Source organism: Lycium ferocissimum, chromosome 7, assembly GCF_029784015.1.
Source record: "Lycium ferocissimum isolate CSIRO_LF1 chromosome 7, AGI_CSIRO_Lferr_CH_V1, whole genome shotgun sequence".
NCBI lineage: Eukaryota > Viridiplantae > Streptophyta > Magnoliopsida > Solanales > Solanaceae > Lycium > Lycium ferocissimum.
In genome coordinates, this window is record NC_081348.1 from 34,041,276 (window position 1) to 34,052,614 (window position 11,339).

Genomic DNA, 11,339 nt, shown 5'->3' on the forward strand with positions numbered 1-11,339 from the left:
TTTTATATTTAACTTTTGTTTTTTTTTTTTCAAATCCCTGAGTGAAAATCCTGGATCCGTTATTGATAGGAGTGGGCACATATATATAAGCACTGGGGGTGTTTGGTTTTCTACTAGCTAGGTGCTCTTTCACTCGTAAGGTGGGGGGCGCATTTAATTTGTATCGCCTTATCCAGCTAAGGCCAAACACAATCTATCCCCCTTCCTTAATTTCACTCAAAAATATATCTAGCTAGGATTCACACCGTACCAATAATTACATATTCTATCCCTTCAATTTTATATTATACTCTCCTCTTTTAATTCTGCTCCCCGCTTGGTTACATTCATTTTTTTTTTTATCACTTTAACATTCAAAACAACAACAACAACCATCCTCAATTCCAAATAAATTGAAATCGACTACTATGTATCCTCATTTTTTGCTTTAAGCTAGTACATATCATCACCATAATAAATAAGTTAGATATTCAAATCACTGAGCGAAAATCATATTGCGTGAACATCTGTAAGAATCATTGCATTGCTTTATTTTAATTAAATATTTAGATTCTCCTCGTCCATACCAATTCTGAGATGGATGTTCGATGACCAGGGAAAGCCTTCGAAGAAACTGTTGCCAATTCGTTTCTCGGTTAGAGCGCAAAGTGAAAGAGACCTTTCTCTATTTAAAAAATTATTTATTTTAGTATATATGTTATCCATGATAATATGCTCCATACAAATAATGATATGTTTAGTATTGAAAATTATATATATGAATACTTCCGATATGTACAAAAGCTGTTTGTTTCTATATTAACTTCGTATCAAGTTAAACACCGATACATAAAATAAAACACATAAAAACATATAAATATGTCTTTATAGAAATAATGTTTATGTTGAAATTGAGAGCTCGAGCTTGGGCAACAATGGTGAATATCGATTATAGAGAGAGAGACGATGGTGAGTAATAGAGAGAGAAATATTTGGGGGGTATTCTATTCAACCATCTGTAATGAGTATTACATCATCTATATATATACACTTATCTTTAATAACAATTAACTCACTAACTACCTAACTAATCAACATAACAAATTATGTACAACCCTCTAATGCATTGCTGACTAGATGTACAAGCATAACAGCTATTCTATTTTCTACACTCCCCCTCAAGTTAGGTGGTGGAATATGTTCACCATCCCTAACTTGTTGATCAAAAAATCATGCTGAGCCTTCCCCAAGCCTTTAGTCCGTATATCAGCAGTTTGATCTCCAGTCTTGACATGTGAAGTTTGAATCAAACCTTGTTGATTTTTTTCCCGGATAAAGTGACAATCAATCTCTATGTGCTTTGTTCTCTCGTGGTACATTGGATTGGAAGCTATCTATAGAGCAACTTTATTATCACAAAACAATCTCATCGACTGCTTAATCTGCAATCCAGTTCTAACAATAACCCATGTATCCACACTAATTCGGACAACTCGTCCACTCGCCATATACGTATTCGATTCCAATTTTGTACTTCGAGACCAGTTGATCGTTTTTTGATTTCCATGATATTAGAGAATCACCTAACTTCACACAATACCCGTCATCGATCTTTCATTGAGCATGATGCCCAATCTGCATCACGGAAGCAACTTGATTTCATTTGAAATATTCTTTCACTCATCGATGTCTACAAGACTGGTAGCTGTTTTATGTATCTCACAACATGCAGTGCTGCATCCCAGTGAGACTCCTTGGGTTCATGCATAAATTGACTCGGTTCTTGTCTGATAAAATGAGATGTCTGGTTTTGTCATAACTAAGTACAATAGTCTACCTATCAACCTCTGAAAGCCAGATTTATCAAGTAGCACTTCATCTTTTTCTACTTTAATTCCTTGTGATCTCAGCAGTCTGTCCAGTTCAGCACTTGTTAGTTTCTTGTTTTGTTCAAGAGGAGTAGAAACTGGCTTGGCTCCCCCTAAACCACATTACGCCTTTTGACTCAATGCATATTTCCTCTCGATTCATTAATATTCCTTTGTTTGATCTTGCAAATTCTATTCTAGGAAGTATTTCAAATCTCCCAAGTCTTTCATCTTGAAATTCGGAGTTAAGTGTGTCTTTTGCTTATTGAATTAGAGAAACCGCTTCCCGTAATTGAGGTCATCCACATACACTAATATAATAACAATGTCAGTACCATGTTTCTTTGTGAACAAAGAGTGATCCAGTTTACTTTGAGAGTATCCGGAATTCATAAGAGCAGAAGTAAGTTTAAGGTTCCATTGCCTACTAGCTTGTTTTAGTCCATATAGGGATTTGTGTAGCCTACACACTTTGGACTGTTGTGACTCCCCCTGGCTACTAAAACCCTATGGGAGAACCATGTATACCTCTTCTGAAAGATCACCTTGTAAAAAGGCATTATAGACATCCATTTAACTAAGAGGCCAAGAATACTGGGCAGCCAAGGCTATAACACACCTGACAGTAACCATTTTCACAACAGGGGAGAATGTATCATGAAAATCTAAACCCTCCTATTGAGTAAAACCCTTGGCCACTAAATGAGCTTTGTATCTTTCAAGAGAACTTATACACCCATTTGCACCCTATAGGTGTTTTACCAGCAAGTAAGTCAACCACCTCCCAGGTTTTATTGTCACAAAGGGCTTGTATCTCAAGCTTCATAGCTTGGATCCAATTCTTGGGTAGCTTGTGCAAAAGTTGTAGGTTCAGGAATGGTGGTAGAAGACAAGAATGCTTTGTGGCTAGCTAAAATGAAATCATAAGAAACATAATTTGAGATAGGATAAGGAATAGAGGATTGATGATGAAAGTCATTTAACTAAGCAGGAGCTTTGACAACTCTTTGGGACTTTCTGCTAGGCTGAATGATAGATGGATGAGAAGAGGTAGGCTGTGAAGGAGTGGGATTATCAGAAGAGGGAATATAGGGCAGAGGCTGTGTGGTGTTAAAAGTAGTAGGACTTGAAGATGTGAAAGAACCCTGTGTAGGGGGAACAGTGGAAGTAGAAGCAGGTAAAAGAGTAGAACAAGTTGGATCTTGATCATCAAATAATGGACAAACAGGCGAAGTAGATTTATCTGAGATAGGACTAAAAGGGACTGCAGAATTGAAAGGTGAGTGCAGGAAATAATCTTTTGGATACTGGAAAGGAAAAATATGTTCTTTGAAGGAGACATCCCTACTTACTATAACAACATCAGATGCAATATCATACACTTTGTAACTCTTTTGTGTATTAGAATATATAAGGAATACACCAGGGATGGACATAGATGAAAATTTGTCTGAGTAAGCAGATTTGGTAGCATAACAGAGACATCCAAAAACTCTAACATGATCCAAAGAAGGTGGCTGATGATGAAACATCTCATAAGGAGATTTTCCATTTAATACAGTGGAGGGTAGTCTATTTATGAGATAGGCAGCCGTTAATATGCAATCACCCCAGAATTTCAAAGGAGCATGAGCTTGAAATCTGAGTGCCCTTCCCATCTCAAGTAGGTGTCAGTGCTTTCTTTTAGCAACACCATTTTGTTGTGGTGTATGGACACAAGAACTTTGGTGAATAATACCTAAAGAACTAAGTAACTGATTGCATTGAGTATTAAAGAGCTCTAAGCCATTATCAGTTCTGAGTATTTTGACAGAAGTGGAAAATTGAGTCTGAACCATCATAAGGAATTATTTTATCAAAACATAAACATCACTTTTGAATTTCATCAAGTAAATCCAGGTCATTCTAGAAAAGTCATCCAATACTGTGAGAAAATATCTAAAACCATGATAGGTACATTGTCTATATGGGCCCCATACATCCATGTGCACAATTTCAAAGGGAAGTACAGACCTTTTGATATTATCTGGAAAAGGAAATCTAGTTTGCCTTGATAAAGGACAGACTGTACAAGTGGAAGACCTTTTATTTATCAACAGATTCTTCATTGAAGGAATTTGTTTCAGAACTTGAAGTGGGGCATGACCCATTCTTTGGTGCCATATATCAATCTTTGATTGATGGCAGTTTGCGTTTGCAGGAGAAGTAGAATTTGGAATAGTGTGGTCATATGGAACTATAGCTTAAGAAGATAGTGCCCTGGCAAATGGTGGTGATGATGTGGTACTGGTGTCAAGGATGTAGAGACCACCTTGTACCCTACCAATCCCCCTCACCTTACCATTGCAAAGATCCTGGAATATACATAGATCAGGGTAAAATGAGGCACAACAATTCAATTCTCTAGTCTACTTTGAGATGGAAAGGAGGTTATACTGAAAGTTTGGAATATACAGAACATTATCAAGTTTAAAAAACTCAGATATAGTTGAAGAGCCAGTATGAGTAATATGTAAATAGTTACCATTTGGAAGATGGACTTTAGTGGAATTAGAAGGAGGAACAGGTGTTGGATGGTTAATCAGATCCAAACTACAAGCCATATGATTCGTGGCCCCTGTATCAACTATCCAGTACTGAGTGGTATTAACTGCAGTAAAACAACTACAAATGCAAGTAGGAGAATGAGCATGTATACCTGCCATGTTTGATGCCATCTCAGGCTGCTTGGCATCCCTATCAAGTCTTTGCAAAATCTCTTGATATTTTTGAGGGGAGAACATAGGAGCATTGTAGTGGCTATGTGGAAAAGATGGCTGTTGACATTCATAACTGGTTCCTGTCTGTGTGTGACTATGACCCTGTCCATGCTCAAATTGATTAAATTCAAGATTTGCACCATTGTTTACCCTAGAGTTAATTTGTGCTCTGTGGTCAGTAAAGGCATTCCCATAGTTGGCATTATAAGGTCTAGGATTATATGCAGAACCATTGTGAAGTCTACCATTGTCCAGATAGTTTCTTCCATTATTAGTCCTTCCATGTTCTTTGGTCTCCTGGTTGACCTCTGTAATTACCATTCCCTCTTTGCTTGGAATTCTTATCATCTCCTTTAGGATTGTACAAGTTGCGTCCAAGTGGGTAACCAACCAACCTGTAACACACCTTTTCAGTATGACCATTTCTATGACAATGGCTGCAGTACCCCTCACCATTTCCATATTTCTTAAACTTTCCATATTGTCCTGCTGCTAAGGCTACAATGTCATTCATGTTCATCTTCCCCATAGCCTGTAAAGCATTAGAAGCCATGTTTGATTGCATCCTCTGACTCTCATCTTGTATCAATAACCCATATGCTTGATTCAAGGATGATGGTGGTACTGTCATTAGGATTTGACTTCTAGCCTGACTATAAGTCTCACTTAATCCCATCAAAAATTGTACCAACCTTTGCTGTTCTATGTGATCAACATAGTCTTTTACCTTGTCACAACATTGTGGAATAGGTTATAAGGCTGAATAGTTTTCCCAAGCAGTTTTCAATTTTGCAAAATATTCAGATATAGACATATTCCCCTGAACAGTGTGACTAATTTCCTGATGAACTTGATATATCCTAGTCAAATCTTTCTTTTCATATCTTTCTCTTAAATCCTTCCGATCTTAGCGGCCCGCATTTGATGAATGAACCATCCCACATGCCAATTCCTTGGACATGGTGTTCATAATCCATGCTAATACGAAAGCATTACACCTTTCCCACTCATATTTTAAATCACCTTTGAATAGAGTTTTTACACATTTTCCAGAGATAAAACCTATTTTATTCTTAGCTAATAACGCATTAATCATAAATTTGCTCCATATCAAGTAGTCATCAATACCCGTTAATTCTTTGAGTAATTAAAATGCTACCCGAAGTATCAGCTGGGTGCAGATAGAGTGGATGTCGAGGATGTATCTCTGTTGGCTTGTCCATATTTGCTTCAAATTGTTCGAGATTCGCCATATTAGCTATCAAGAAATTACCAGTCTCTTACAAAATTGAGTGTAAATTTGTACAATGAGGACAAATTTAAGATGAACCGACTCGATTCTAGGGTTTCGATATCGATTTTCAATCAGGATACTGTATAAGTGCAAATTTAAGATAAACCGACTCGATTCTAGGGTTTCGATATCGATTTTCAATCAGAATATCATATATCACCCTTTTTAAAACAAAAGGAATGACAGAAAATTGGGAAATTGAATTTGGTTGAATTTGATCTATCTTTCTTCACCGATTTCACTTCTCTAACCCTGTCTCGCTCCTTGTTACGGATCGATAATGAACCGCTCTGATACTATGTTGAAATTGAGAGCTCGAGCTTGGGCAACAATGGTGAATATCGGTTATAGAGAAAGAGAGAGATGATGGTGAGTAATAGAGAGAGAAATATTTGTGGGGTATTCTATTCAACCATCTGTAATGAGTATTACATCATCTATATATATACATTTATCTTTAATAACAATTAACTCACTAACTACCTAACTAATCAACATAACAAATCATGTACAACCCTCTAATGCACTGCTGACTAGATGTACAAGCATAACAACTATTCTATTTTCTACAGTTTATTACTCTTAATTATAATTAATAGGAGTAATTAACTTGTAATTTCGCTTTTACTTGTGAAAGCTAAAGAAGAATTATTTGATTTGCAATAATGTACTACAACGGTTCCAAATAATTGAGATTTTAAGAGATTAAGGAATTCACTAATTCCTAAAAATTAAGAGGGTGTTTGACTTATATATCCTTAATTATGTTTTTCTTTTCTTCTTAGGTTGAAATAATTATTGTGAGGATATAAGAATATGTCAAGGGCAAATTTGAAAAAGAAAATTAAAGATTTTCTTGATTTTGTGAAACATCATTTATTCCGAGCAACTTTTAGTGATTAAAACCTCAATTATTTGGATAGGAAGGAACACTAATTTTTTTTTTCTAATCCGCAGAGAGTGTTTTGATGTCCTCCGATACACATCTTTAGAGTCCGGAACCAAAATGACCCCAAAAAAACCAACAAAAAAAAAATGTTACCAAACTACCTTTAGCGCAGTAATTTACTGCGCTATAGTGTGCGTCTTTTTTTTTCCGGCCCTTTTGGTTAACCCTTCTTCCATTACACTTTTTAACGTACTTTGACCATAGATTAATCATGCTTCGGGACCCCGAAACTTTAATATTTTATATAGAACCCTACTTATTTTTGTGCGATTAATAAGGTAGGATCAATACATCAAGGATACACTAAAGTTCGGATGGCCGTTTTAGTGGTTGAAAAGTGCTCAAACGCCATTTTCGTTTGAAGGCTCGGTGTCATTAGCTTGAAGTTCTTTACGAATACTTAAACTTGTTCATTAATAATTAATCAAAAGTTAGTCAAAATGGCAGCATTCATACAAAAAAAAAAAAACTTAATTAAATTGCATCATTCATAACCTTGAGTAGATGAAAATACTTAACATACTAATATTCTTCAAAATAACAGCATCATCATAAATTAAACTTAAAACTAAAATCACAACATTCTTAATCATCATCAGAGTACAAGTCCTCAATATCGTCCTCAGAAAAATATTGGCGGTTTCTTAAGACACATCTTTTTTCAGTAGCAGTTAGTTCTCTACCGGTTGATGATGCTTGTTCTTCGGCCAACTTTAGCATGTAAAATCTACATCGTCTTGCCAAGATTCTGTTGTTTTCTTTTCTAATCCTTTGCACGGCAAGCTCGCAAGTTTCTGGACCTACTTGAGGCATGGTTAAGGAGTACCTTGTTGGTATTGGAGCGTTGAGATTTTCCAAGTCACGAACAAGACGTTCTGATTCGGTAACCCGATGTGACCATTCTCGGCATAAACCGCAATAATATTTTCGCGGATCTGAATATTTCACACTGCAGAAATCATCATTACACTCCATAAAAAGGTGGGAATTTAGCTCATCTAGTTTGCAATCACTGGCATCGCTCGAAAAACTGCTATGATTTGAACTCTCATCATCACTACTATTTGGTTCTTTTGAAAGGAGTAAAGACCGAGTTGAGTTTCTACTACTCGACATTGAATATGGTGTAGTCTAATAACAAAAGAAAGGACTACTTATATAGTTGCAAACCCCCAAGTACCCTGGGGGGGGGGGGAGGGAGAGGGTCTTTATGACCCTACCTACTTACCTTATTATAAGAACAATATTAACCTTCATCGGACATTTCACAGTCCGAATCCCACTTGGATCTAAAGCTTGTGCTACCATGTATACCATATTCTACCTATGGTAACGTATTTGCATCCGATTGTTCTCTTCGCGAAAACAATTAAGAGCAAAATTAAACTATTGTGGAGTTCTGCGAGGCATTGACATAGCACGTTTTTTTGGGCGTTTCAGCCCTACTGACGTTAACTTGTGCTCCAGTGCTGCAGCCTCCCTAACACGCCAATCCCACTCCTCTCTCATTTTATTATTGTACTCTCGATTGAATCTGTCGTTAGGGTTATTTGAGTAATGAAAATAATCATCATCTAGTTCGTTGTGTCCTACCCATTGTTTCAAATATGTTTTTGGAGTGAACGATATAACACGACTAATATCTCTAAATTGGTCAAAAAATGACATAGTAACTCAATTTTGTGTGGAATATTGGGTGGTTGGTAACAACTATTCGTCAAATTACGTTATATAACAACACTTAAAGTTTAATTCGAATTATGACGTTTTTCTTTTTGACAGTTGAGGTGACAATATACTGCAGCGGTATAGCGCAGTAAAATACTGCGTTATACTATCATAACGTAATATTTCTTGCGTTGTGACAGAATAACGCAGTAATTTACCGCGCTATTCTACCGAGACCTGACATAGCGCGGTTAATTCATGCGTTATGCAACACTCCGTACTTAATTTGATTTGGCGTAACACTGCAAGACACACTAATTGCATGCATGCGTTGGTTCTATATTCAAACTTCAAATCTTATTAACACCGATTTCGTATAAGGGAAATTTTTTTAAGTTTCATCCAGTTTTTGCATTTTGTATTCCTCCTAAATTATTCAAAATATGGCAGATGTTCCAAGAATTAGAGTTTCTTTATTCTGGGACGGACAAATTATATTCGAGGAAAATAATTTGCGCTATGATTCTCCCCCAAAATACCATGTTAAGTTTCCACTTGACTTAAAATTCTCAAAACTACTCCAAGCCTTGTATAATAGAGTACAAGTTAGTAGAAGTGATTTTGATCTAAATATAATTGGAAAATATCCAATGTCATTTACGACGCAAGGTGTAACTAGTTATGGACAGTGGTACATTCAAGACGATGGTTCTTTGACCGATTATTTGAAGGCGCCTTATGATTATAGGCAATGCATAACTTTAAACGTTCTTGAAATGTATATAGAGAAGGTCCCCATTAATCGACTTGAATTCATGGCTAGGGCTCCTCGGGAAGCCCGAAATAGACCTCGTCGAGAAGCCCCGTCTATAATTCAGGCCGAAGTCACTCAAGCGGAACCTACTTATCAACACAATTACCCTGACATGAGTACTTATGAAAACATTTTGACTAGCCAAATGCCTTTGGATAGTTTAAGTCAGCAATTTGATGGGCAGTGGTAAATATTCATTTTTTACAATATTATTATTATTATTATTATTATTATTATTATTATTATTATTATTATTATTATTATTATTATGTGTAGTGGCACTTGAATGCTACTAATGATGTCGATTATATTATTTAGGGGTTATACACCTGATATGGATCATATCGGACGGTCTCCTCAATCGGGATGGATGAATCAGGTTGGAACATCCTCAGCCTATCCAACAACTCAAAGCGATGGTCCTTCCTCAAGTTTCGGTGCAGTTGATTACTATCGGTACGTCTATTTTTTTTAACATCAATAGTGTTATTTGATGTGTAGTAGTTAAAATACTCTAATTTCTTATGTAGGGAGAATGTGGTGGTTGCACCAAATTATAGGCAAAGACCTGCTATGGATGGTCCGGATTATCCGAATTATATAGTGACATCATCCAGCGATAGTGAGGAAATACCTAATGCGGAGGAAAGTGACGATGAGATTGAGGTTGGAACTAATCCTCAATATCAAGTAGAACTGTTGCAAGACATGATGAACAGTTCGGCACACCAGGAGGAACTGAATTCATAGCAACCATTTGAACAGCAAGAGTCAACTCCGGTTCAGCCGCAAAGCCAATTTCAACAGCAAGAGTCGACCCCGATTCAGTGGCATTTCGATGAGATCTCCTATCTTGATCATCTTCAAGGTCGCCCAGATGTCTTTGTCTTTACTGAGGATGATGATCATATTCGGCAAAGTTTGTAGAAAGAGCCAGTGGATGTTTTAAAACAAAAGGCTCATATTGAAAAAGGCATGATTTTCGGCTCGAAAAAATCATTGAAAAGGGCTGTTAAGATTTATTGCATTCAGGGGATGAGGGAGTTTAAAGTTGATGATTCCACACGAAAACTTTGGCGATTGGTCTGCAAGCGAAAATATCAAGGCTGCGAATGAATGCTCCGTGGTAAGGAAACTACTGAAAAGATGTGGACTATTTCAAAGTTCTACACAAAGCACACTTGTGATATGGGTGACCTCCCAGATGATCATTGCAATCTAGGTACTAATATGATTGCTCGTGTATTAGTTGGCGACATTGGAAAAAACTCAAGGTATCCCCTTCGCCTATGTTTATTTTATTTTTGGTGTTAATATAATGTTCCTCGTTGTTATATGTCGATATTTCAACTTTTTTCAGGTTCCCTATTAAAGATTGTATTACAGCCGTCCTGAAAGTATATAGCAAAACTGTTACTAGGAGGAAGGCGTATCTTGGGCGTAGGCGTGCACATGAGATAGTCTACGGCAATTGGGAGGGCTCTTTCAAGAAGTTGCGGAGATACATGGCGGCTCTACAACACTTCAATCATGGTACTGTTGTTGAATGGAAGCTCAAATCGAAGCCTGGTGTGCTCGGTAATATTTTTGATTTTGTGTTTTGGGCATTCAAATCATGCATTGATGGTTTTGCTCATTGTCGGCATGTAATATCAATAGATGGAACACATGTGTACGGGAAGTATGACATAAAGCTGCTAATAGCAGTTGGAATAGATGCAAATGGAGCTATATTCCCTCTAGATTTTGCGATTCTTGGACTAATGAGAGCATTAGTACGTGGGGTATGTTTTTGGACTACTTAAGGCAATACGTTATTAAGGATCGCATGGGAATATGTGTGATATCAGACAGAAATGCTGGCATATTGCACAATATGTTCAATTTGCAGGGGTGGCAGCTACCCTTTGCCTACCATCGTTATTGTTTAAGGCATTTGAAGGCAAACTTCCAAAAGGCATATCGAACCCCAAAGACTTTTGCAATTGGATGTGGGCGGCACAACTGT

General features: G+C 36.9%; 2 protein-coding genes across 2 annotated transcripts; both read left to right on the forward strand.

The window, feature by feature from the left end:
• Positions 1-8,993: 8,993 nt before the first annotated feature.
• On the forward strand, positions 8,994-10,171 carry LOC132062743 (uncharacterized). The gene is made up of 2 exons (XM_059455251.1): positions 8,994-9,787; positions 9,862-10,171. The coding sequence occupies exons 1-2, from the start codon at positions 9,618-9,620 to the stop codon at positions 10,079-10,081; spliced, it is 390 nt and encodes a 129-aa protein (XP_059311234.1). The 5' UTR covers positions 8,994-9,617; the 3' UTR covers positions 10,082-10,171.
• A 203-nt stretch (positions 10,172-10,374) lies between these two features.
• On the forward strand, positions 10,375-11,136 carry LOC132062149 (uncharacterized). The gene is made up of 2 exons (XM_059454781.1): positions 10,375-10,605; positions 10,692-11,136. Exons 1-2 carry the CDS (start codon positions 10,448-10,450, stop codon positions 11,134-11,136), a joined length of 603 nt encoding a protein of 200 aa, XP_059310764.1. The 5' UTR covers positions 10,375-10,447.
• The last annotated feature ends 203 nt before the right edge of the window (positions 11,137-11,339 follow it).